At 49.0% G+C, this 27906-nt stretch overlaps 1 protein-coding gene across 1 annotated transcript in view; it reads right to left on the bottom strand.

Moving 5' to 3' along the window:
* Positions 1 to 27906, bottom strand: part of heatr6 (HEAT repeat containing 6) — a gene marked incomplete at its 3' end in the record, with an annotated part of 99194 nt that overhangs the window by 45678 nt on the left and 25610 nt on the right. The window contains exons 3-10 of the mRNA XM_046292069.1: positions 26492 to 26632; positions 26302 to 26417; positions 15452 to 15566; positions 12681 to 12782; positions 10272 to 10412; positions 8460 to 8683; positions 7347 to 7521; positions 5785 to 5991 (exon numbers count right to left, since the gene is read on the bottom strand). Of these exons, the coding sequence (XP_046148025.1) occupies positions 5785 to 5991; positions 7347 to 7521; positions 8460 to 8683; positions 10272 to 10412; positions 12681 to 12782; positions 15452 to 15566; positions 26302 to 26417; positions 26492 to 26632 (1221 nt within the window). The remainder of the gene's footprint in view (positions 1 to 5784; positions 5992 to 7346; positions 7522 to 8459; positions 8684 to 10271; positions 10413 to 12680; positions 12783 to 15451; positions 15567 to 26301; positions 26418 to 26491; positions 26633 to 27906) is intronic.

Genomic DNA, 27906 nt, shown 5'->3' with positions numbered 1-27906 from the left:
CTCTGACCTCTTTCTCCCCTCTCTCTCCAGATGAAATCTCGCGTCTTGTGACGGCCGGCCGCCCAAACACCTGCCCGCTTGACCCTATCCCCTCCTCTCTTCTCCAGACCATTTCCGGAGACCTTCTCCCTTACCTCACCTCGCTCATCAACTCATCCCTGACCGCTGGCTACGTCCCTTCCGTCTTCAAGAGAGCGAGAGTTGCACCCCTTCTGAAAAAACCTACACTCGATCCCTCCGATGTCAACAATTACAGACCAGTATCCCTTCTTTCTTTTCTCTCCAAAACTCTTGAACGTGCCGTCCTTGGCCAGCTCTCCCGCTATCTCTCTCTGAATGACCTTCTTGATCCAAATCAGTCAGGTTTCAAGACTAGTCATTCAACTGAGACTGCTCTCCTCTGTATCACGGAGGCGCTCCGCACTGCTAAAGCTAACTCTCTCTCCTCTGCTCTCATCCTTCTAGATCTATCGGCTGCCTTCGATACTGTGAACCATCAGATCCTACTCTCCACCCTCTCCGAGTTGGGCATCTCCGGCGCGGCCCACGCTTGGATTGCGTCCTACCTGACAGGTCGCTCCTACCAGGTGGCGTGGCGAGAATCTGTCTCCTCACCACGCGCTCTCACCACTGGTGTCCCCCAGGGCTCTGTTCTTGGCCCTCTCCTATTCTCGCTATACACCAAGTCACTTGGCTCTGTCATAACCTCACATGGTCTCTCTTATCATTGCTATGCAGACAACACACAATTAATCTTCTCCTTTCCCCCTTCTGATGACCAGGTGGCGAATCGCATCTCTGCATGTCTGGCAGACATATCAGTGTGGATGATGGATCACCACCTCAAGCTGAACCTCGGCAAGACGGAGCTGCTCTTCCTCCCGGGGAAGGACTGCCCGTTCCATGATCTCGCCATCACGGTTGACAACTCCATTGTGTCCTCCTCCCAGAGCGCCAAGAACCTTGGCGTGATCCTGGACAACACCCTGTCGTTCTCAACCAACATCAAGGCGGTGGCCCGTTCCTGTAGGTTCATGCTCTACAACATCCGCAGAGTACGACCCTGCCTCACACAGGAAGCGGCGCAGGTCCTAATCCAGGCACTTGTCATCTCCCGTCTGGATTACTGCAACTCGCTGTTGGCTGGGCTCCCTGCCTGTGCCATTAAACCCCTTCAACTCATCCAGAACGCCGCAGCCCGTCTGGTGTTCAACCTTCCCAAGTTCTCTCACGTCAGCCCGCTCCTCCGTTCTCTCCACTGTCTTCCAGTTGAAGCTCGCATCCGCTACAAGACCATGGTGCTTGCCTACGGAGCTGTGAGGGGAACGGCACCTCAGTACCTCCAGGCTCTGATCAGGCCCTACACCCAAACAAGGGCACTGCGTTCATCCACCTCTGGCCTGCTCGCCTCCCTACCACTGAGGAAGTACAGCTCCCGCTCAGCCCAGTCAAAACTGTTCGCTGCCCTGGCCCCCCAATGGTGGAACAAACTCCCTCACGACGCCAGGACAGCGGAGTCAATCACCACCTTCCGGAGACACCTGAAACCCCACCTCTTTAAGGAATACCTAGGATAGGATAAGTAATCCCTCTCACCCCACCCCCCCTAAGTTTTAGATGCACTATTGTTAAGTGACTGTCCCACTGGATGTCATAAGGTGAATGCACCAATTTGTAAGTCGCTCTGGATAAGAGCGTCTGCTAAATGACTTAAATGTAATGTAAATGAGTCACCTTGATGATCTGAGTGAGTGAGTGAGTAAGTCACCTTGATGATCTGAGTGAGTGAGTGAGTAAGTCACCTTGATGATCTGAGTGAGTGAGTGAGTAAGTCACCTTGATGATCTGAGTGAGTGAGTGAGTAAGTCACCTTGATGATATGAGTGAGTGAGTGAGTGAGTGAGTGAGTAAGTCACCTTGATGATCTGAGTGAGTGAGTGAGTGAGTGAGTGAGTGAGTGAGTGAGTCACCTTGATGATCTGAGAGAGTCACCTTGATGATCTGAGAGAGTCACCTTGATGATCTGAGAGAGTCACCTTGATGATCTGAGAGAGTCACCTTGATGATCTGAGAGAGTCACCTTGATGATCTGAGAGAGTCACCTTGATGATCTGAGAGAGTCACCTTGATGATCTGAGAGAGTCACCTTGATGATCTGAGAGAGTCACCTTGATGATCTGAGAGAGTCACCTTGATGATCTGAGAGAGTCACCTTGATGATCTGAGAGAGTCACCTTGATGATCTGAGAGAGTCACCTTGATGATCTGAGAGAGTCACCTTGATGATCTGAGAGAGTCACCTTGATGATCTGAGAGAGTCACCTTGATGATCTGATCACCTGATGATCTGAGTCACCTTGATGATCTGAGAGAGTCACCTTGATGATCTGAGAGAGTCACCTTGATGATCTGAGAGAGTCACCTTGATGATCTGAGAGAGTCACCTTGATGATCTGAGAGAGTCACCTTGATGATCTGAGAGAGTCACCTTGATGATCTGAGAGAGTCACCTTGATGATCTGAGAGAGTCACCTTGATGATCTGAGAGAGTCACCTTGATGATCTGAGTGAGTCACCTTGATGATCTGAGTGAGTCACCTTGATGATCTGAGTGAGTCACCTTGATGATCTGAGTGAGTCACCTTGATGATCTGAGTGAGTCACCTTGATGATCTGAGTGAGTCACCTTGATGATCTGAGTGAGTCACCTTGATGATCTGAGTGAGTCACCTTGATGATCTGAGTGAGTGAGTGAGTGAGTGAGTGAGTGAGTGAGTCACCTTGATGATCTGAGTGAGTGAGTGAGTAAGTCACCTTGATGATCTGAGTGAGTGAGTGAGTGAGTAAGTCACCTTGATGATCTGAGTGAGTGAGTGAGTCACCTTGATTATCTGAGTGAGTGAGTGAGTGAGTCACCTTGATGATCTGAGTGAGTGAGTGAGTGAGTCACCTTGATGATCTGAGTGAGTCACCTTGATGATCTGAGTGAGTCACCTTGATGATCTGAGTGAGTCACCTTGATGATCTGAGTGAGTCACCTTGATGATCTGAGTGAGTCACCTTGATGATCTGAGTGAGTCACCTTGATGATCTGAGTGAGTCACCTTGATGATCTGAGTGAGTCACCTTGATGATCTGAGTGAGTCACCTTGATGATCTGAGTGAGTCACCTTGATGATCTGAGAGAGTCACCTTGATGATCTGAGAGAGTCACCTTGATGATCTGAGAGAGTCACCTTGATGATCTGAGTGAGTGAGTGAGTCACCTTGATGATCTGAGTGAGTGAGTGAGTGAGTGAGTCACCTTGATGATCTGAGAGAGTCACCTTGATGATCTGAGTGAGTGAGTGAGTGAGTCACCTTGATGATCTGAGAGAGTGAGTGAGTCACCTTGATGATCTGAGTGAGTGAGTGAGTCACCTTGATGATCTGAGTGAGTGAGTGAGTCACCTTGATGATCTGAGAGAGTCACCTTGATGATCTGAGTGAGTGAGTGAGTCACCTTGATGATCTGAGAGAGTCACCTTGATGATCTGAGTGAGTGAGTGAGTCACCTTGATGATCTGAGTGAGTGAGTGAGTGAGTGAGTGAGTGAGTCACCTTGATGATCTGAGTGAGTCACCTTGATGATCTGAGTGAGTCACCTTGATGATCTGAGTGAGTCACCTTGATGATCTGAGTGAGTCACCTTGATGATCTGAGTGAGTCACCTTGATGATCTGAGTGAGTCACCTTGATGATCTGAGTGAGTCACCTTGATGATCTGAGTGAGTCACCTTGATGATCTGAGTGAGTCACCTTGATGATCTGAGAGAGTCACCTTGATGATCTGAGAGAGTCACCTTGATGATCTGAGAGAGTCACCTTGATGATCTGAGAGAGTCACCTTGATGATCTGAGAGAGTCACCTTGATGATCTGAGTGAGTCACCTTGATGATCTGAGTGAGTCACCTTGATGATCTGAGTGAGTCACCTTGATGATCTGAGTGAGTCACCTTGATGATCTGAGTGAGTCACCTTGATGATCTGAGTGAGTCACCTTGATGATCTGAGTGAGTCACCTTGATGATCTGAGTGAGTCACCTTGATGATCTGAGTGAGTCACCTTGATGATCTGAGTGAGTGAGTGAGTGAGTGAGTGAGTGAGTCACCTTGATGATCTGAGTGAGTGAGTGAGTAAGTCACCTTGATGATCTGAGTGAGTGAGTGAGTCACCTTGATGATCTGAGTGAGTGAGTGAGTCACCTTGATGATCTGAGTGAGTGAGTGAGTGAGTCACCTTGATGATCTGAGTGAGTGAGTGAGTGAGTCACCTTGATGATCTGAGTGAGTGAGTTAGTGAGTGAGTGAGTCACCTTGATGATCTGAGTGAGTGAGTGAGTGAGTGAGTGAGTGAGTGAGTGAGTGAGTCACCTTGATGATCTGAGTGAGTGAGTGAGTCACCTTGATGATCTGAGTGAGTCACCTTGATAATCTGAGTGAGTGAGTGAGTCACCTTGATGATCTGAGTGAGTCACCTTGATAATCTGAGTGAGTGAGTGAGTGAGTGAGTCACCTTGATGATCTGAGTGAGTGAGTCACCTTGATAATCTGAGTGAGTCACCTTGATAATCTGAGTGAGTGAGTGAGTCACCTTGATGATCTGAGTGAGTCACCTTGATGATCTGAGTGAGTGAGTGAGTCACCTTGATGATCTGAGTGAGTGAGTGAGTCACCTTGATGATCTGAGTGAGTGAGTGAGTGAGTCACCTTGATGATCTGAGTGAGTGAGTGAGTGAGTCACCTTGATGATCTGAGTGAGTGAGTGAGTGAGTCACCTTGATGATCTGAGTGAGTGAGTGAGTGAGTGAGTCACCTTGATGATCTGAGTGAGTGAGTGAGTGAGTGAGTCACCTTGATGATCTGAGTGAGTGAGTGAGTGAGTGAGTGAGTGAGTGAGTGAGTGAGTGAGTGAGTCACCTTGATGATCTGAGTGAGTGAGTGAGTCACCTTGATGATCTGAGTGAGTCACCTTGATAATCTGAGTGAGTGAGTGAGTGAGTGAGTCACCTTGATGATCTGAGTGAGTGAGTGAGTCACCTTGATAATCTGAGTGAGTCACCTTGATAATCTGAGTGAGTGAGTGAGTCACCTTGATGATCTGAGTGAGTCACCTTGATGATCTGAGTGAGTGAGTGAGTCACCTTGATGATCTGAGTGAGTCACCTTGATAATCTGAGTGAGTGAGTGAGTGAGTGAGTCACCTTGATGATCTGAGTGAGTGAGTGAGTCACCTTGATGATCTGAGTGAGTCACCTTGATAATCTGAGTGAGTGAGTGAGTCACCTTGATGATCTGAGTGAGTCACCTTGATGATCTGAGTGAGTGAGTGAGTCACCTTGATGATCTGAGTGAGTGAGTGAGTGAGTCACCTTGATGATCTGAGTGAGTCACCTTGATAATCTGAGTGAGTGAGTGAGTGAGTCACCTTGATGATCTGAGTGAGTCACCTTGATGATCTGAGTGAGTGAGTGAGTGAGTCACCTTGATGATCTGAGTGAGTGAGTGAGTGAGTCACCTTGATGATCTGAGTGAGTGAGTGAGTGAGTGAGTCACCTTGATGATCTGAGTGAGTCACCTTGATGATCTGAGTGAGTCACCTTGATGATCTGAGTGAGTCACCTTGATGATCTGAGTGAGTCACCTTGATGATCTGAGTGAGTCACCTTGATGATCTGAGTGAGTCACCTTGATGATCTGAGTGAGTCACCTTGATGATCTGAGAGAGTGAGTGAGTGAGTCACCTTGATGATCTGAGTGAGCGTGTGAGCAGAGGCCTCGGCCAGCAGAGCAAGGGAGAGCGAGCGGTGAAGCTCGCGGACGGCGGTGGCGAGGGAGAAGGAGAATGGAGTGTACGAGGTTCTGGCTGGAGCCAAGTCTTCAGCCACGCCCAGGAACTGACGGGAACCATCTAGCAATGCAGACACCACCTGGAGTGCACACGCACGCACCTGGAGGGAGAGAGACCAGCATTACACTCGCACCTGGAGGGAGAGACCAGCGTCTCTCACACACGCACCTGGAGGGAGAGAGAGACCAGTGTCTCTCACTCACGCACCTGGAGGGAGAGAGAGACCAGCTTTACACAAACACGCACCTGGAGGGAGAGAGACACCAGCGTCTCTCACTCACACACCTGGAGGGAGAGAGAGACCAGCTTTACACAAACACGCACCTGGAGGGAGAGAGACACCAGCGTCTCTCACTCACACACCTGGAGGGAGAGAGAGACCAGCTTTACACAAACACGCACCTGGAGGGAGAGAGACACCAGCGTCTCTCACTCACACACCTGGAGGGAGAGAGAGACCAGCGTCTCTCACTCACACACCTGGAGGGAGAGAGAGACCAGCGTCTCTCACTCACACACCTGGAGGGAGAGAGACCAGCGTCTCTCACTCACACACCTGGAGGGAGAGAGAGACCAGCGTCTCTCACACACGCACCTGGAGGGAGAGAGAGACCAGCGTCTCTCACTCACGCATCTGGAGGGAGAGAGAGACCAGCTTTACACAAACACGCACCTGGAGGGAGAGAGAGACCAGCGTCTCTCACTCACACACCTGGAGGGAGAGAGAGACCAGCGTCTCTCACTCACACACCTGGAGGGAGAGAGACACCAGCGTCTCACACAGACACACACACACGGAGGGAGAGAGAGACCAGCGTCTCTCACACACACACACACACACGGAGGGAGAGAGAGACCAGCGTCTCACACACACACACACACACGGAGGGAGAGAGAGACCAGCGTCTCACACACACACACACACACACACACACACACACACACACACACACACACACACACACACACACACACACACACACACACACACACACACACACACACACACACACACCTGGAGGGAAAGAGAGACCAGCGTCTCACACACACACACACCTGGAGGGAGAGAGAGACCAGCGTCTCACGCACACACACCTGGAGGGAGAGAGAGACCAGCGTCTCACGCACACACACCTGGAGGGAGAGAGAGACCAGCGTCTCACACACACACACCTGGAGGGAGAGAGAGACCAGCGTCTCACACACACACACCTGGAGGGAGAGAGAGACCAGCGTCTCACACACACACACCTCTGGAGGGAAAGAGAGACCAGCGTCTCACACACACACACCTGGAGGGAGAGAGAGACCAGCGTCTCACACACACACACCTGGAGGGAGAGAGAGACCAGCGTCTCACACACACACACCTGGAGGGAGAGAGAGACCAGCGTCTCACACACACACACACACACACACACAGACCAGGGTTACTTTTCAGGTGTGTGTACCTACCTTGGGTGAGGGGTCCTTCAGTACTACAGTGAGCAGTGTGAGAGGAGGAGGTCCACCAATGGGAGCATCCGGTATGAACGACGACCAATAGCCATACAGCGTCCTCTTTTCAACTGCCTTCACCACGGCTAGGAGACACAGCAACACACCCTGCCGCACCCTGCCATGGAACAACCTGGTGGGAGAGAACACACACACACATTACCACACACACACACCCTGTCGCACCCTGCCATGGAACAACCTGGTGGGAGAGAACACACACACACACACATTACCACACACACACACCCTGTCGCACCCTGCCATGGAACAACCTGGTGGGAGAGAACACACACACACACACACACACCCTGTCGCACCCTGCCATGGAACAACCTGGTGGGAGAGAACACACACACACACACACACACACACACACACACACACACCCTGTCGCACCCTGCCATGGAACAACCTGGTGGGAGAGAACACACACACACACCCTGTCGCACCCTGCCATGAAACAACCTGGTGGGAGAGAACACACACACACATTACCACACACACACACACACCCTGTCGCACCCTGCCATGGAACAACCTGGTGGGAGAGAACACACACACACACCCTGTCGCACCCTGCCATGAAACAACCTGGTGGGAGAGAACACACACACACATTACCACACACCCTGTCGCACCCTGCCATGGAACAACCTGGTGGGAGAGAACACACACACACATTACCACACACACACACACACCCTGTCGCACCCTGCCATGGAACAACCTGGTGGGAGAGAACACACACACACACACATTACCACACACACACCCTGTCGCACCCTGCCATGGAACAACCTGGTGGGAGAGAACACACACACACACACACATTACCGCACACACACACACACCCTGTCGCACCCTGCCATGGAACAACCTGGTGGGAGAGAACACACACACACACACACACACACACACACACACACACACACACACACACACACACACACACACACACACACACACACACACACACACACACACACAGGTGGGAGAGAACACACACACACATATATATATATTACCACACACACACACACAGAGAGAGACAACAGGACAATGCATTACCTCAGTTTACTGTGAGCTGCTCCCTCAGGATCAGAGAACTCTGAATCAGAACTGCTCCTCTTCCATAACGGATAGAGAGACGGAACGCCTGGAGAAGGAAGTACCGAGGTCTTAGACCAGACCTCCCCTCCTCTTCCTCCTCTCTGGAGCCTGGGTTCTGCCTCTCTCTCCTCATCCTCCCCTCCTCCTTTCCTCCCCCGTCCTCGAGACTTCTTCTTCTTATTCTACAGAGAGAGAGAAAGAGAAGGGGGAGAGTATGAGAGGGAAGTGGGAGAGGGGAGAAAGAGGAGAGACAGAGAGAAGGGCCAAAGGGGAGAAAGAGGAGAGACAGAGAGAAGGGGAGAAAGAGGAGAGACAGAGAGAAGGGGAGAAAGAGGAGAGACAGAGAGAAGGGGAGAAAGAGGAGAGACAGAGAGAAGGGGAAAGAGAGGAGAGACAGAGAGAAGGGGAAAGAGAGGAGAGACAGAGAGAAGGGGAAAGAGAGGAGAGACAGAGAGAAGGGGAGAAAGAGGAGAGACAGAGAGAAGGGGAGAAAGAGGAGAGACAGAGAGAAGGGGAGAAAGAGGAGAGACAGAGAGAAGGGGAGAAAGAGGAGAGACAGAGAGAAGGGGAGAAAGAGGAGAGACAGAGAGAAGGGGAGAAAGAGGAGAGACAGAGAGAAGGGGAGAAAGAGGAGAGACAGAGAGAAGGGGAGAAAGAGGAGAGACAGAGGAGAGACAGAGAGAAGGGAAAGAGGGGAGAAAGAGGAGAGACAGAGAGAAGGGAAAGAGGGGAGAAAGAGGAGAGACAGAGAGAAGGGAAAGAGGGGAGAAAGAGGAGAGACAGAGAGAAGGGAAAGAGGGGAGAAAGAGGAGAGACAGAGAGAAGGGAAAGAGGGGAGAAAGTGGAGACAGAGAGAAGGGCCAGAGGGGAGAAAGAGAGAGAGAGAGAGAGAGAGAGAGAGAGAGAGAGAGAGAGAGAGAGAGAGAAGGGAGAAAGAGGAGAGAGAGAGAAGGGCCAGAGGGGAAAAAGAGGAGAGACAGAAGGGGGAGAGGGGAGAAAGAGGAGAGAGAGAGAGAGAGGGGGAGAGGGGAGAAAGAGGAGAGACAGAGAGAGAAGGGCCAGAGGGGAGAAAGAGGAGAGACAGAGAGAAGGGGGAGAGGGGAGAAAGAGGAGAGACAGAGAGAAGGGGGAGAGGGAGAAAGAGGAGAGAGAGAGAGAAGGGCCAGAGGGGAGAAAGAGGAGAGACAGAGAGAAGGGGAGAGGGGAGAAAGAGGAGAGACAGAGAGAAGGGGGAGAGGGGAGAAAGAGGAGAGAGAGAGAGAAGGGGCCAGAGGGGAGAAAGAGGAGAGACAGAGAGAAGGGGGAGAGGGGAGAAAGAGGAGAGACAGAGAGAAGAGGGAGAGGGGAGAAAGAGGAGAGAGAGAGAGAAGGGGGAGAAAGAGGAGAGAGAGAGAGAAGGGGGAGAGGGGAGAACGAGGAGAGAGAGAGAGAGAGAGAGAGAGAGAGAGAGAGAGAGAGAGAGAGAGAGAGAGAGAGGGGAGAGGGAGAAAGGAGAGAGAGAGAGAAGGGGGAGAGGGGAGAGAGAGGAGAGAGAGAGAAGGGGGAGAGGGGAGAAAGAGGAGAGACAGAGAGAAGGGGGAGAGGGGAGAAAGAGGAGAGACGGAGAGAAGGGGAGAGAGGGGAGAAAGGCGAGGGTGATATAAATTATTTAAAATCTCCTTTGCTGGGTCAAAGGATGGAAACCAGTTGTGATCCTGCCCTCCAAGATGAACATGTGGACCTCTGACAGTTCCCATCAGGCCCTCTGGTATAAAGCAGACAGTCTCTTACCCCTGAGGTCTGGGTGGGGGGGTTCTGTGGAGGTTCGGGAGGTTTGGGAGTACTGCAGGTTTCGTACTGAGGCAGGGGAGCGGGGTACAGCACCGACGGCCACTCCACACACACTCCTGGACAACCTTGGAACATGAGCCTCTGTGGACATATCAACACCTGTATGGAGACACTTTCAACCAAACTACGGACATTTTATCAACAATACTTTATGTATCGTTTCTCTTTATAATCAAATAAATTCAATCAACATACAGTTTCAGCCTTGATAAAGATAAGCAAGAAAGTCTATGAAATAAACACAAATCAACACAAATCCAGTACCCTCCAGTTTGACCCAGTGTATATTTGACCCCATGTATATTTGACCCAGTATATTTTTGATTTATTTGACCCAGTATATATTTGATTTTTCTGACCCAGTGTATAGTTGATTTATCTGACCCAGTGTATATTTGACCCAGTGTATATTTGATTTATTTGACCCAGTGTATATTTGATTTATCTGACCCAGTGTATATTTGACCCAGTGTATATTTGACTCCATATATATTTGACCCAGTGTATATTTGACCCCATATATATTTGACCCAGTGTATATTTGACCCAGTATATATTTGATTTATCTGACCCAGTGTATATTTGATTTATTTGGCCCAGTGTATATTTGATTTATTTGGCCCAGTGTATATTTGACCCAGTGTATATTTGATTTATCTGACCCAGTGTATATTTGATTTATCTGACCCAGTGTATATTTGATTTATCTGACCCAGTGTATATTTGATTTATCTGACCCAGTGTATATTTGATTTATCTGACCCAGTGTATATTTGACCCAGTGTATATTTGATTTATCTGACCCAGTGTATATTTATATTTGACCCAGTGTATATTTGATTTATCTGACCCAGTGTATATTTATATTTGACCCAGTGTATATTTGATTTATCTGACCCAGTGTATATCTGACCCAGTGTATATTTGATTTATCTGACCCAGTGTATATTTGATTTATCCGACCCAGTGTATATTTGACTCCATATATATGTGACCCAGTGTATATTTGACCCAGTGTATATTTGATTTATCCGACCCAGTGTATATTTGACTCCATATATATGTGACCCAGTGTATATTTGACCCAGTGTATATTTGATTTATTTGACCCAGTGTATATTTGATTTATCTGACCCAGTGTATATTTGACCCAGTGTATATTTGATTTATCTGACCCAGTGTATATTTGACCCAGTGTATATTTGATTTATTTGACCCAGTTAATATTTGACCCAGTGTATATTTGATTTATTTGACCCAGTATTTATTTGACCCAGTGTATATTTGATTTATCTGACCCAGTGTATATTTGACCCAGTGTATATTTGATTTATTTGACCGAGTATATATTTGACCCAGTGTATATTTGACTCCATATATATTTGACCCAGTGTATATCTGACCCAGTGTATATTTGATTTATTTGACCCAGTGTATATTTGATTTATTTGACCCAGTGTATATTTGATTTATTTACCCAGTATATATTTGACCCAGTGTATATTTAACTCCATATATATATGACCCAGTGTATATTTGATTTATTTACCCAGTGTATATTTGACCCAGTGTATATTTAACTCCATATATATTTGACCCAGTGTATATCTGACCCAGTGTATATTTGATTTCTGACCCAGTGTATATTTGATTTATTTGACCCAGTGTATATTTGATTTATTTGACCCAGTGTATATTTGATTTATTTGACCCAGTGTATATTTGATTTATTTACCCAGTGTATATTTGATTTATTTGACCCAGTATATATTTGACCCAGTGTATATTTAACTCCATATATATATGACCCAGTGTATATTTGATTTATTTACCCAGTGTATATTTGATTTATTTGACCGAGTATATATTTGACCCAGTGTATATTTAACTCCATATATATATGACCCAGTGTATATTTGATTTATTTACCCAGTGTATATTTGATTTATTTGAGCCAGTGTATATTTGATTTATCTGAGCCAGTGTATATTTGATTTATCTGACCCAGTGTATATTTGACCCAGTGTATATTTGATTTATCTGACCCAGTGTATATTTGATTTATTTGAGCCAGTGTATATTTGATTTATCTGAGCCAGTGTATATTTGATTTATCTGACCCAGTGTATATTTGATTTATCTGACCCAGTGTATATTTGACCCAGTGTATATTTAACTCCATATATATTTGACCCAGTGTATATTTGACCCAGTGTATATTTGATTTATCTGACCCAGTGTATATTTGACGCAGTGTAGATTTGATTTATTTGACCCAGTGTATATTTGACCCAGTGTATATTTGACCCAGTGTATATTTGACCCAGTGTAAATACAGTAGGTGTGTACCTTGAGAACTGCCAATAGAGCTCCCAGTTCCTCCTGTCCTCCAAACCTCCACTTCCCTCCACACAGAGAGGACTGGAGGCCCTTCACTGCTCCCTGGATCACCTACACACACACACACACACACACACACACACACACACACACACACACACACACACACACAGAGTTAGTGGAACCCCAACCCCTTCACTGCTCCCTGGACCGACCTGGTCCCCCTGCCTACATACTGTATCACCTCAACTCCCTGGTCCCCCTGCCTACATACTGTATCACCTCAACTCCCTGGTCCCCCTGCCTACATGTACATACTGTAACTTTTTATCTCTGCACTGTTGGGAACAAGCTCGTAAGTAAGCATTTCACTGTAAGATCTACACCTGTTGTATTCAGCATTTCACTGTAAGATCTACACCTGTTGTATTCAGCATTTCACTGTAAGATCTACACCTGTTGTATTCAGCATTTCACTGTAAGATCTACACCTGTTGTATTCAGCATTTCACTGTAAGATCTACACCTGTTGTATTTGGCGCATGTGACCAATACAATTTGATTCGATTTAAATGACTTTTCTCCCGGGTAACCCGGTATTTCCCACCAAAACAGGAAGTGTCATTCTAAAGCATATAAAGTGCCTTGGGAAAGTATTCAAACCCTTTACCTTTTTCCACATTTTGTTCCGATACAGACTTATTCTAAAATGGATTTTTAAAAACAACAACATCCTAATCTAAACACAAAGCAAAAACAAGGTAAGCAAACATGTCTGATGTAGAATTTAAAAAATATATATACATAAGTAGGAAGGTCCTAAAAATGGTCAGACTCCAGCCACCCCAGTCAGACTGTTCTCTCTGCTACCGCACGGCAAGCGGTACCGGAGAGCCAAGTCTAGATCCAAGAGGCATCTAAACAGCTTCTACCCCCAAGCCATAAGACTCCTGAACATCTAGTAAAATGGCTACCCAGACTACTTGCATTGCCCCCACCCCCCACCCCACCCTTTACACCGCTGCTACTCTCTGTTGTTATCATCTATGCATAGTCACTGTAATAACTATACCTACATGTACATACTACCTCACACATTGACTCTGTGCCGGTACCCCCCTGTATATAGTCTCACATTTGTTATTTTACTGCTGCTCTTTAATTACTTGTTTTTTAACTGCATTGTTGGTTAGGGGCTCGTAAGTAAGCATTTCACTGTAAGATCTACACCGGTTGTATTCAGAGCAGGTGACTAATACAATTTGATGAAGGTGAGAGGGTGATGCTGCTGCAGGCATGTAGCCTGCGAAGTTACAACTACAGGCTAGCCACTTAGATTTAAATGTTGAAATATAATAAAGCCTATTTTACATGAGTATAATTAGTCTGATGCATATATACCTCATAATAAACCATGTGTATTAGCCTGCCTACTGTTTCCTCATCCTTCCTCACGCTCCTTCATATATTTCTGTTCAGTATAATTCACCAGTTTCTCACATGGAAGCGGGAGTGGTTCCCTTTCAAATCGGTATCTCTACTGAGTCAAAGACCAATCCTATTCACATGAAGCAAAGTGAAATCACACCCAAGTGACAACCATAGAACCCACTAAGAAAGATCCCTTGCTTTAATACTGGGACTCGCATCCATTTTCTCAATATTTCACTCTTCGGCGAGCCTGAAGGAAAAATTGTCACGCAATTCACACTAAACAAAAATATAAAAACACAACATACTACAATTTCAATGAATTCACTGAGATACAGTTCAAAACAGGAGAAAACCAGTCAATGTAAATAACTGAATTAGGCCCTAATCTATGGATTTCACATGACTAGGAACAGAGATATGCATCTGTTGGTCACAGATACCTTAAACAAAAGGAAGGGGATGGATCAGAAAACCAGTCAGTATCTGGGGTGACCACTCATTTTCCTTATGCAGCATGACATATCCCCTTCACATAGAGCTGTTGATTGTGGCCTGGGGAATGTTGTCCTACTCCTCTTCAATGGCTGTGTGAAGATGCTGGATATTGGCGGGAACTGGAACACACTGTCGTACACATCAATCCAGAGCATCCCAAACCTGCTCAATGGGTGACATTTCTGGTGAGTATGCACACCATGGAAGAACTGGGACATGTAGAGCTTCCAGGAATTGTGTACAGAGCCTTGTGACATGGGGCCGTGTATTATCAGGCTGAAACATGAGGCGATGGCGGTGGATCAATGGCACGACAATGGGCCTCAGGATCTCATCACAGTATCTCTGTGCATTCGAATTGCCATAGATAAAATTAAATTGTGTTTGGTGTCCGTAGCTTTATGCCTGCCCATAACCCCACCATGGGGTACTCTGAAGCCAGCGTTGTGAAGAGCAAACCGCTTGCCCAAATGATGCCATACACACCCTCTGCATGGTACAGTGAAATCAGGATGAATTATCCAGTGTGCCAATGGCCATCGAAGAGCATTTACCAACTCTAGTCAGTTACGACACAGAACTGCAGTCAGATCAAGACCCTGGTGAGGATGACAAGCACGCAGATCAGCTTCAAAATGATGAGTATGGAACATTTATGGGATCTTTTATATCAGTTCATATGACATTGGACCAACACTTTACATGGATTATAGTTGTTCAGTGTTGACACTTTTCAACCACATGAAGACTATGAGATTTGGCTCAGACTTGGTGTCCATCAGCGCGGGTTTGGCCGGGAATACTATGTAAATCTCATTAACCCGGTTCCCTAGTGTGGTGTCTGTGTGTACCGTGCAGTAGAGCAGTTCTTCAGCATCCGGGGGTTTGGGTGACTGGAGCGTCTGCAGGAAGACTCTGAAACACACACTCCTGTACGCGTCTTCAAGGGACGCCTGGCCTGGAACACTACACATTAAACAGTCAAAACAGTGTACAACGTCAGCAAACAGAGAGATGTGTGGTATGGTATGGTGGGGTATGATGTGGTGGGGTATGATGTGGTATGATGTGGTGGGGTATTGTATGGTGGGGTATGGTAGGGTGGGGTATGGTAGGGTGGGGTGGGGTATGGTAGGGTGGGGTATGGTATGGTGGGGTATTGTATGGTGGGGTATGGTATGGTGGGGTATGGTGGGGTATGGTATGGTGGGGTATGGTGGGGTATGGTATGGTGGGGTATTGTATGGTGGGGTATGGTGGGGTATTGTATGGTGGGGTATGGTGGGGTATTGTATGGTGGGGTATGGTGGGGTATGGTATGGTGGGGTGGGGTATTGTATGGTGGGGTATTTGTAAGTGGCTCTGGATAAGAGCGTTTGCTAAATGACTTAAATGTAAATGTATTGTATGGTAGGGTATTGTATGGTGGGGTATGGTATGGTGGGGTATGGTATGGTGGAGTATGGTATGGTGGGGTATGGTATGGTGGGGTATGACATGGTGGGGTATGGTATGGTATGATGTGGTGGGGTATGGTATGGTATGATGTGGTGGGGTATTGTATGGTGGGGTATGGTATGGTGGGGTATGATGTGGTGGGGTATGGTATGGTATGATGTGGTGGGGTATTGTATGGTGGGGTATGGTGGGGTATGGTGTGGTGGGGTATGGTATGGTGTGGTGGTGTATGGTATGAAGTGGTGGTGTATGGTATGATGTGGTGGGGTATGGTATGATGTGGTGGGGTATGATGTGGTGGGGTATGGTATGATGTGGTGGGGTATGGTATGGTGGGGTATTGTATGGTGGGGTATTGTATGGTGGGGTATGATGTGGTGGGGTATTGTATGGTGGGGTATGGTGGGGTATGGTATGGTATGATGTGGTGGGGTATTGTATGGTGGGGTATGGTATGGTGGGGTATTGTATGGTGGGGTATGATGTGGTGGGGTATTGTATGGTGGGGTATGATGTGGTGGGGTATTGTATGGTGGGGTATGATGTGGTGGTGTATGGTATGATGTGGTGGTGTATGGTATGATGTGGTGGTGTATGGTATGATGTGGTATGATGTGGTGGGGTATGGTATGGTGGGGTATGATGTGGTGGTGTATGGTATGATGTGGTGGTGTATGGTATGATGTGGTGGGGTATGATGTGGTGGGGTATGGTATGATGTGGTGGGGTATGGTATGGTGTGGTGGTGTATGGTATGGTGTGGTGGGGTATGGTATGGTATGATGTGGTGGTGTATGGTATGATGTGGTGGGGTATGGTATGATGTGGTGGTGTATGGTATGATGTGGTGTGGTGGTGTATGGTATGGTATGATGTGGTGGGGTATGGTATGGTATGATGTGGTGGTGTATGGTATGATGTGGTGGTGTATGGTATGATGTGGTGGTGTATGGTATGAGGGGTATGGTATGGTGTGGGGTATGGTATGGTGGGGTATGGTATGATGTGGTGGGGTATGATGTGGTGGGGTATGGTATGATGGGGTATGGTATGGTGGTGTATGGTATGATGTGGTGGTGTATGGTATGATGTGGTGGTGTATGGTATGATGTGGTGGGGTATGATGTGGTGGGGTATGGTATGATGTGGTGGGGTATGGTATGGTGTGGTGGTGTATGGTATGGTATGGTGGGGTATGGTGTGGTATGATGTGGTGGTGTATGGTATGATGTGGTGGGGTATGGTATGATGTGGTGGTGTATGGTATGATGTGGTGGGGTATGGTATGATGTGGTGGTGTATGGTATGATGTGGTGTGGTGGTGTATGGTATGGTATGATGTGGTGGTGTATGGTATGATGTGGTATGGTGTGGTGGGGTATGATGTGGTGGTGTATGGTATGGTATGGTGGGGTATGGTATGGTGGTGTATGGTTTGGTATGGTGGGGTATGGTTTGGTATGGTGGGGTATGGTATGGTGGGGTATGGTAGGGTGGGGTATGGTAGGGTGGGGTATGGTATGGTGGGGTATGGTATTGTATGGTGGGGTATGGTGGGGTATGGTGGGGTATGGTATGGTGGGGTATTGTATGGTGGGGTATGGTGGGGTATTGTATGGTGGGGTATGGTATGATGTGGTGGGGTATTGTATGGTGGGGTATGGTATGGTGGGGTATGATATGGTGGGGTATGATATGGTGGGGTATGATGTGGTGGGGTATGATGTGGTGGAGTATTGTATGGTGGGGTATGGTATGGTATGATGTGGTGGGGTATTGTATGGTGGGGTATGGTATGGTGGGGTATGATATGGTGGGGTATGATAGGGTGGGGTATGATGTGGTGGGGTATTGTATGGTGGGGTATGGTATGATGTGGTGGGGTATTGTATGGTGGGGTATGGTATGGTATGATGTGGTGGGGTATTGTATGGTGGGGTATGGTGGGGTATGGTATGGTGGGGTGGGGTATTGTATGGTGGGGTATTTGTAAGTGGCTCTGGATAAGAGCGTTTGCTAAATGACTTAAATGTAAATGTATTGTATGGTAGGGTATTGTATGGTGGGGTATGGTATGGTGGGGTATGGTATGGTGGAGTATGGTATGGTGGGGTATGGTATGGTGGGGTATGACATGGTGGGGTATGGTATGGTATGATGTGGTGGGGTATGATATGGTGGGGTATGGTGGGGTATGGTATGGTGGGGTATGATGTGGTGGGGTATGGTATGGTATGATGTGGTGGGGTATTGTATGGTGGGGTATGGTGGGGTATGGTGTGGTGGGGTATGGTATGGTGTGGTGGTGTATGGTATGATGTGGTGGTGTATGGTATGATGTGGTGGGGTATGGTATGATGTGGTGGGGTATGGTGTGGTGGGGTATGGTATGGTGGGGTATGGTATGGTGGGGTATTGTATGGTGGGATGATGTGGTGGGGTATGATGTGGTGGGGTATTGTATGGTGGGGTATGGTGGGGTATGGTATGGTATGATGTGGTGGGGTATTGTATGGTGGGGTATGGTATGGTGGGGTATTGTATGGTGGGGTATGATGTGGTGGGGTATTGTATGGTGGGGTATGATGTGGTGGGGTATTGTATGGTATGATATGATGTGGTGGTGTATGGTATGATGTGGTATGATGTGGTGGGGTATGGTATGGTGGGGTATGATATGGTGGTGTATGGTATGATGTGGTGGGGTATGATGTGGTGGGGTATGATGTGGTGGGGTATGGTATGATGTGGTGGGGTATGGTATGGTGTGGTGGTGTATGGTATGGTGTGGTGGTGTATGGTATGGTATGATGTGGTGGTGTATGGTATGATGTGGTGGTGTATGGTATGATGTGGTGGGGTATGATGTGGTGGGGTATGGTATGATGTGGTGGGGTATGGTATGGTGTGGTGGTGTATGGTATGATGTGGTGGGGTATGGTATGATGTGGTGGTGTATGGTATGATGTGGTGGGGTATGGTATGATGTGGTGGTGTATGGTATGATGTGGTGTGGTGGTGTATGGTATGGTATGATGTGGTGGGGTATGGTATGGTATGATGTGGTGGTGTATGGTATGATGTGGTGGTGTATGGTATGATGTGGTGGTGTATGGTATGATGTGGTGGGGTATGGTATGGTGTGGGGTATGGTATGGTGGGGTATGGTATGATGTGGTGGGGTATGATGTGGTGGGGTATGGTATGATGGGGTATGGTATGGTGGTGTATGGTATGATGTGGTGGTGTATGGTATGATGTGGTGGTGTATGGTATGATGTGGTGGGGTATGGTATGATGTGGTGGGGTATGATGTGGTGGGGTATGGTATGATGTGGTGGGGTATGGTATGGTGTGGTGGTGTATGGTATGGTATGGTGGGGTATGGTGTGGTATGATGTGGTGGTGTATGGTATGATGTGGTGGGGTATGGTATGATGTGGTGGTGTATGGTATGATGTGGTGGGGTATGGTATGATGTGGTGGTGTATGGTATGATGTGGTGTGGTGGTGTATGGTATGGTATGATGTGGTGGTGTATGGTATGGTATGATGTGGTATGGTGTGGTGGGGTATGATGTGGTGGTGTATGGTATGGTATGGTGGGGTATGGTATGGTGGTGTATGGTTTGGTATGGTGGGGTATGGTTTGGTATGGTGGGGTATGGTTTGGTATGGTGGGGTATGGTATGGTGGGGTATGGTGTGGTGGGGTATGGTGTGGTGGGATATGGTATGGTGTGGTATGATGTGGTGGGGTATGGTAAGGTGGGGTATGGTGTGGTGGGGTATGGTGTGGTGGGGTATGGTATGGTGGGGTATGGTGGGGTATGGTATGGTGTGGTGGTGTATGGTATGGTATGGTGGGGTGTGGTATGGTATGGTGGGGTGTGGTATGGTGGCGTGTGGTATGGTGGGGTATGGTATGGTGTGGTATGGTGGGGTATGGTATGGTGGGGTGTGGTGGTGTATGGTATGGTATGGTGGGGTGTGGTATGGTATGGTGGGGTGTGGTATGGTGGCGTATGGTATGGTGGGGTGTGGTGTGGTGGGGTATGGTATGGTGGGCTATGGCGTATGATGTGGTGGGGTATGGTATGGTGGGGTATGGTATGATGTGGTGGGGTATGGTAAGGTGGGGTATGGTGTGGTGGGGTATGATGTGGTGGTGTATGGTATGGTGGGGTATGGTATGGTGTGGTGGGGTGTGGTATGGAGTACGATGTGGTAAGGTGTGGTGGGGTATGGTATGGTATGATGTGGTGGTGTATGGTATGATGGGGTATGGTATGGTGGTGTATGGTATGATGTGGTTCCTATTGTTCAAGATTTGATTGACATCACAGAGCCTGCTGAGACTGAACCTAGGCCTGTTCAGACAGACACAAGACCAGGTAAGGATAGCACTGAGAATCACATGCACTCATTAAAGGATCATTGTCATACAATTGTATGAATATTGTATATTTATATCCCAATTTGTAAGTCGCTCTGGATAAGAGCGTCTGCTAAATGACTTAAATGTAAATGTAAATGTGGTGGTGTATGGTATGATGTGGTGGGGTATGGTATGATGTGGTGGGGTATGGTATGATGTGGTGGGGTATGATGTGGTGGGGTATGGTATGATGTGGTGGGGTATGGTATGGTGTGGTGGTGTATGGTATGGTGTGGTGGTGTATGGTATGGTGTGGTGGTGTATGGTATGGTATGATGTGGTGGTGTATGGTATGGTATGATGTGGTGGTGTATGGTATGATGTGGTGTATGGTATGGTATGATGTGGTGTATGGTATGGTATGATGTGGTGTGGTGGTGTATGGTATGGTATGATGTGGTGGGGTATGGTATGATGTGGTGGTGTATGGTATGATGTGGTGGGGTATGGTATGATGTGGTGGGGTATGGTATGATGTGGTATGATGTGGTGGGGTATGGTATGATGTGGTATGATGTGGTGGGGTATGATGTGGTGGGGTATGGTATGATGTGGTGGGGTATGGTATGGTGTGGTGGTGTATGGTATGGTATGGTGGGGTATGGTGTGGTATGATGTGGTGGTGTATGGTATGATGTGGTGGGGTATGGTATGATGTGGTGGTGTATGGTATGATGTGGTGGGGTATGGTATGATGTGGTGGTGTATGGTATGATGTGGTGTGGTGGTGTATGGTATGGTATGATGTGGTGGTGTATGGTATGGTATGATGTGGTATGGTGTGGTGGGGTATGATGTGGTGGTGTATGGTATGGTGGGGTATGGTATGGTGGTGTATGGTTTGGTATGGTGGGGTATGGTTTGGTATGGTGGGGTATGGTGTGGTGGGGTATGGTGTGGTGGGGTATGGTGTGGTGGGGTATGGTATGGTGGGGTATGGTATGGTGGGGTAAGGTGGGGTATGGTGTGGTGGGGTATGGTATGATGTGGTGGGGTATGGTATGATGTGGTGGTGTATGGTATGATGTGGTGTGGTGGTGTATGGTATGGTATGATGTGGTGGGGTATGGTATGGTATGATGTGGTGGTGTATGGTATGATGTGGTGGTGTATGGTATGATGTGGTGGGGTATGGTATGGTGTGGGGTATGGTATGGTGGGGTATGGTATGATGTGGTGGGGTATGATGTGGTGGGGTATGGTATGATGGGGTATGGTATGGTGGTGTATGGTATGATGTGGTGGTGTATGGTATGATGTGGTGGTGTATGGTATGATGTGGTGGGGTATGGTATGATGTGGTGGGGTATGATGTGGTGGGGTATGGTATGATGTGGTGGGGTATGGTATGGTGTGGTGGTGTATGGTATGGTATGGTGGGGTATGGTGTGGTATGATGTGGTGGTGTATGGTATGATGTGGTGGGGTATGGTATGATGTGGTGGTGTATGGTATGATGTGGTGGGGTATGGTATGATGTGGTGGTGTATGGTATGATGTGGTGTGGTGGTGTATGGTATGGTATGATGTGGTGGTGTATGGTATGGTATGATGTGGTATGGTGTGGTGGGGTATGATGTGGTGGTGTATGGTATGGTATGGTGGGGTATGGTATGGTGGTGTATGGTTTGGTATGGTGGGGTATGGTTTGGTATGGTGGGGTATGGTATGGTGGGGTATGGTGTGGTGGGGTATGGTGTGGTGGGATATGGTATGGTGTGGTATGATGTGGTGGGGTATGGTAAGGTGGGGTATGGTGTGGTGGGGTATGGTGTGGTGGGGTATGGTATGGTGGGGTATGGTGGGGTATGGTATGGTGTGGTGGTGTATGGTATGGTATGGTGGGGTGTGGTATGGTATGGTGGGGTGTGGTATGGTGGCGTGTGGTATGGTGGGGTATGGTATGGTGTGGTATGGTGGGGTATGGTATGGTGGGGTGTGGTGGTGTATGGTATGGTATGGTGGGGTGTGGTATGGTATGGTGGGGTGTGGTATGGTGGCGTATGGTATGGTGTGGTGTGGTGGGGTATGGTATGGTGGGCTATGGCGTATGATGTGGTGGGGTATGGTATGGTGGGGTATGGTATGATGTGGTGGGGTATGGTAAGGTGGGGTATGGTGTGGTGGGGTATGATGTGGTGGTGTATGGTATGGTGGGGTATGGTATGGTGTGGTGGGGTGTGGTATGGAGTACGATGTGGTAAGGTGTGGTGGGGTATGGTATGGTATGATGTGGTGGTGTATGGTATGATGGGGTATGGTATGGTGGTGTATGGTATGATGTGGTTCCTATTGTTCAAGATTTGATTGACATCACAGAGCCTGCTGAGACTGAACCTAGGCCTGTTCAGACAGACACAAGACCAGGTAAGGATAGCACTGAGAATCACATGCACTCATTAAAGGATCATTGTCATACAATTGTATGAATATTGTATATTTATATCCCAATTTGTAAGTCGCTCTGGATAAGAGCGTCTGCTAAATGACTTAAATGTAAATGTAAATGTGGTGGTGTATGGTATGATGTGGTGGGGTATGGTATGATGTGGTGGGGTATGGTATGATGTGGTGGGGTATGGTATGATGTGGTGGGGTATGGTATGGTGTGGTGGTGTATGGTATGGTGTGGTGGTGTATGGTATGGTGTGGTGGTGTATGGTATGGTATGATGTGGTGGTGTATGGTATGGTATGATGTGGTGGTGTATGGTATGATGTGGTGTATGGTATGGTATGATGTGGTGTATGGTATGGTATGATGTGGTGTGGTGGTGTATGGTATGGTATGATGTGGTGGGGTATGGTATGATGTGGTGGTGTATGGTATGATGTGGTGGGGTATGGTATGATGTGGTGGGGTATGGTATGATGTGGTGGGGTATGGTATGATGTGGTATGATGTGGTGGGGTATGGTATGATGTGGTATGATGTGGTGGGGTATGATGTGGTGGGGTATGGTATGATGTGGTGGGGTATGGTATGGTGTGGTGGTGTATGGTATGGTATGGTGGGGTATGGTGTGGTATGATGTGGTGGTGTATGGTATGATGTGGTGGGGTATGGTATGATGTGGTGGTGTATGGTATGATGTGGTGGGGTATGGTATGATGTGGTGGTGTATGGTATGATGTGGTGTGGTGGTGTATGGTATGGTATGATGTGGTGGTGTATGGTATGGTATGATGTGGTATGGTGTGGTGGGGTATGATGTGGTGGTGTATGGTATGGTGGGGTATGGTATGGTGGTGTATGGTTTGGTATGGTGGGGTATGGTTTGGTATGGTGGGGTATGGTGTGGTGGGGTATGGTGTGGTGGGGTATGGTATGGTGGGGTATGGTATGGTGGGGTAAGGTGGGGTATGGTGTGGTGGGGTATGGTGTAGTGGGGTATGGTGTGGTGGGGTATGGTGTGGTGGGGTATGGTATGGTGGGGTATGGTATGGTGGGGTATGGTGGGGTGTGGTATGGTGGGGTGTGGTATGGTGTGGTGGTGTATGGTATGGTATGGTGGGGTGTGGTATGGTATGGTGGGGTGTGGTATGGTGGCGTGTGGTATGGTGGCGTGTGGTATGGTGGCGTGTGGTATGGTGGGGTGTGGTGGGGTATGGTGGGGTATGGTGTGGTGGGGTATGGTATGGTGGGGTGTGGTATGGTGGGGTGGGGTGTGGTATGGTGGGGTATGGTATGGTGTGGTATGGTGGGGTATGGTATGGTGGGGTGTGGTGGTGTATGGTATGGTATGGTGGGGTGTGGTATGGTATGGTGGGGTGTGGTATGGTGGCATATGGTATGGTGGGGTGTGGTGGGGTATGGTATGGTGGGGTATGGTATGGTGGGGTATGGTGTGGTATGATGTGGTGGGGTATGGTAAGGTGGGGTATGGTGTGGTGGGGTATGATGTGGTGGTGTATGGTATGGTGGGGTATGGTGTGGTAGGGTATGGTGGGGTGTGGTATGGAGTACGATGTGGTAAGGTGTGGTGGGGTATGGTGTGGTGGGGTATGGTATGGTGGGGTATGGTATGGTGGGGGTGTATGGTATGGTATGGTGTGGTGGGGTATGGTATGGTATGGTGGGGTGTGGTGGGGTATGGTGGGGTATGGTGTGGTGTGGTATGGAGGGGGTATGGTGGGGTATGGTATGGTGTGGTATGGTATGGTGGGGTATGGTATGGTGGGGTATGGTGGGGTGTGGTATGGTGTGGTATGGTATGGTGGGGTGTGGTATGGTATGGTGGGGTGTGGTATGGTATGGTGGCGTGTGGTATGGTGGCGTGTGGTATGGTGGCGTGTGGTATGGTGGCGTGTGGTATGGTGGGGTATAGTGTGGTGGGGTATGGTGTGGTGGGGTATGGTAGGGTATGGTATGGTGGGGTGTGGTGGGGTATGGTATGGTGGGGTGGGGTGTGGTATGGTATGGTGGGGTATGGTGGGGTATGGTATGGTGTGGTATGGTATGGTGGGGTATGGTATGGTGGGGTGTGGTGGTGTATGGTATGGTGGGGTGTGGTATGGTGGGGTGTGGTATGGTGGCGTATGGTATGGTGGGGTGGTGTATGGTATGGTATGGTGGGGTGTGGTGGTGTATGGTATGGTATGGTGGGGTGTGGTATGGTGGGGTATGGTATGGTGTGGTATGGTATGGTGAGGTATGGTATGGTGGGGTATGGTATGGTGGGGTGTGGTGGTGTATGGTATGGTGGGGTGTGGTATGGTGGCGTATGGTATGGTGGGGTGTGGTGGGGTATGGTATGGTGGGCTATGGCGTATGATGTGGTGGGGTATGGTAAGGTGGGGTATGGTGTGGTGGTGTATGGTATGGTATGGTGGGGTATGGTATGGTGTGGTGGGGTGTGGTATGGAGTACGATGTGGTATGATATGTATGGTGGGGTATGGTGTGGTATGATGCGGTGGGGTATGGTGGGGTATGGTATGGTTGGGTATGGTGTGGTGGGGTATGGTGTGGTATGATATGAATGGTGGGGTATGGTGTGGTATGATGTGGTGGGGTATGGTATGGTGGGGTATGGTATGGTTGGGTATGGTGTGGTGGGGTATGGTGTGGTATGATATGTATGGTGGGGTATGGTGTGGTATGATGTGGTGGGGTATGGTATGGTGGGGTATGGTATGGTATGATGTGGTGGGGTATGGTATGGTGGGGTATGGTATGGTGGGGTATGGTGTGGTGGGGTATGGTGTGGTATGATATGTATGGTGGGGTATGGTGTGGTATGATGTGGTGGGGTATGGTATGGTGTGGTATGATGTGGTGGTGTATGGTATGGTATGGTGTGGTGGGGTATGGTATGGTGGGGTGGGGTATGGAGGGGTATGGTGTGGTGGGGTATGGTATGGTGGGGTGTGGTATGGTGGGGTGTGGTATGGTGGGGTGTGGTATGGTGGCGTGTGGTATGGTGGCGTGTGGTATGGTGGGGTGTGGTATGGTGGGGTGTGGTATGGTGTGGTGGGGTATGGTATGGTGGGCTATGGCGTATGATGTGGTGGGGTATATGGTATGGTGGGGTATGGTATGGTGGGGTATGGTATGGTGGGGTATGGTGGGGTATGGTGTGGTGGGGTATGGTATGGTGGGGTATGGTGTGGTGTGGTGTGGTATGGTGGGGTATGGTGTGGTGGTGTATGGTATGGTGGGGTATGGTATGGTGGGGTGTGGTGGGGTATGGTGTGGTGGGGTATGGCATGGTGCGGTATGGTGTGGTGGGGTATGGTATGGTATTCGATGTGGTGTGCGTTATGGTGTGGTATGTTATGGTGTGGTTTGGTATGTGTGAGTCCTACCCCAGACAGAGGTTAGCCATGCAGGTGAGAGCAGCACGGCGCAGCTCCATGTCTGGCTGAGACGGGTCGCTATATAGACGCAGGACTCCACCATCACCTAGCAACTCAATCAGATGCTGCAACAGAGAGAGCATGCTCGTCACACATCCCTCACACACATACCTCACCCTCACCCCCCCAACCTACCTACCCGGTTGCAGCGAGGTCCGTTTCCATAGATCAGAGTAGATAACGCCTGCAGCACCTCACTGTGAGTCCAGAGGCTACACACTGCCAGCGCACGGACCACGTAACACACACACACATCCAGCGTCTGCTCGTCCACTATCACCTACACACACGGTCACAGAGAGTAGGGGTGAGGGGATACCTGTAGCTGGTTGAGGTGTGGGGGGGATACCTGTAGCTGGGTTGAGGAGGTGGTGTGTGTGGGGGGGGGTACATGTAGCTGGTTGAGGAGGTGGTGTGTGTGGGGGGGTACATGTAGCTGGTTGAGGAGGTGGTGTGTGGGGGGATACCTGTAGCTGGTTGAGGAGGTGGTGTGTGGGGGGAATACCTGTAGCTGGTTGAGTAGGTGGTGTGGGGGGGATACCTGTAGCTGGTTGAGGAGATGGTGTGTGTGGGGGGTACATGTAGCTGGTTGAGGAGGTGGTGTGTGTGGGGGGGATACCTGTAGCTGGTTGAGGAGGTGGTGTGTGGGGGGATACCTGTAGCTGGTTGAGGAGGTGGTGTGTGGGGGGATACCTGTAGCTGGTTGAGGAGATGGTGTGTGTGGGGGGTACATGTAGCTGGTTGAGGAGGTGGTGTGTGTGTGGGGGGTACATGTAGCTGGTTGAGGAGGTGGTGTGTGTGTGGGGGGGGGGGTACATGTAGCTGGTTGAGGAGGTGGTTGTGCGCAGGGGATACCTGTAGCTGGTTGAGTAGGTGGTGTGTGGGGGATACCAGTAGCTGGTTGAGTAGGTGGTGTGTGGGGGGTACATGTAGCTGGTTGAGGAGGTGGTGTGTGGGGGGGTACATGTAGCTGGTTGAGGAGGTGGTGTGTGTGTGGGGGGTACATGTAGCTGGTTGAGGAGGTGGTGTGTGGGGTGGGTACATGTACCTGGTTGAGGAGGTGGTGTGTGGGGGATACCAGTAGCTGGTTGAGGAGGTGGTATGTGGGGGGTACATGTAGCTGGTTGAGGAGGTGGTGTGTGTGGGGGGGTACATGTAGCTGGTTGAGGAGGTGGTGTGTGTGGGGGGGGGGGTACATGTAGCTGGTTGAGGAGGTGGTGTGTGTGGGGGGGGGTACATGTAGCTGGTTGAGGAGGTGGTGTGTGTGGGGGGGGGTACATGTAGCTGGTTGAGGAGGTGGTGTGTGGGGGGGGATACCAGTAGCTGGTTGAGGAGGTGGTGTGTGGGGGATACCAGTAGCTGGTTGAGTAGGTGGTGTGTGGGGGGATACATGTAGCTGGTGGAGGAGGTGGTGTGTGGGGGATACCAGTAGCTGGTTGAGTAGGTGGTGTGTGGGGGGTACATGTAGCTGGTTGAGGAGATGGTGTGTGTGGGGGGTACATGTAGCTGGTTGAGGAGGTGGTGTGTGTGGGGGGGGGGTACATGTAGCTGGTT

Source organism: Oncorhynchus gorbuscha, linkage group LG02, assembly GCF_021184085.1.
Source record: "Oncorhynchus gorbuscha isolate QuinsamMale2020 ecotype Even-year linkage group LG02, OgorEven_v1.0, whole genome shotgun sequence".
Lineage (NCBI taxonomy): Eukaryota > Metazoa > Chordata > Actinopteri > Salmoniformes > Salmonidae > Oncorhynchus > Oncorhynchus gorbuscha.
Note: the sequence above shows the minus strand (reverse complement) of the source record. Positions and strands in the feature narration are given on the sequence as shown.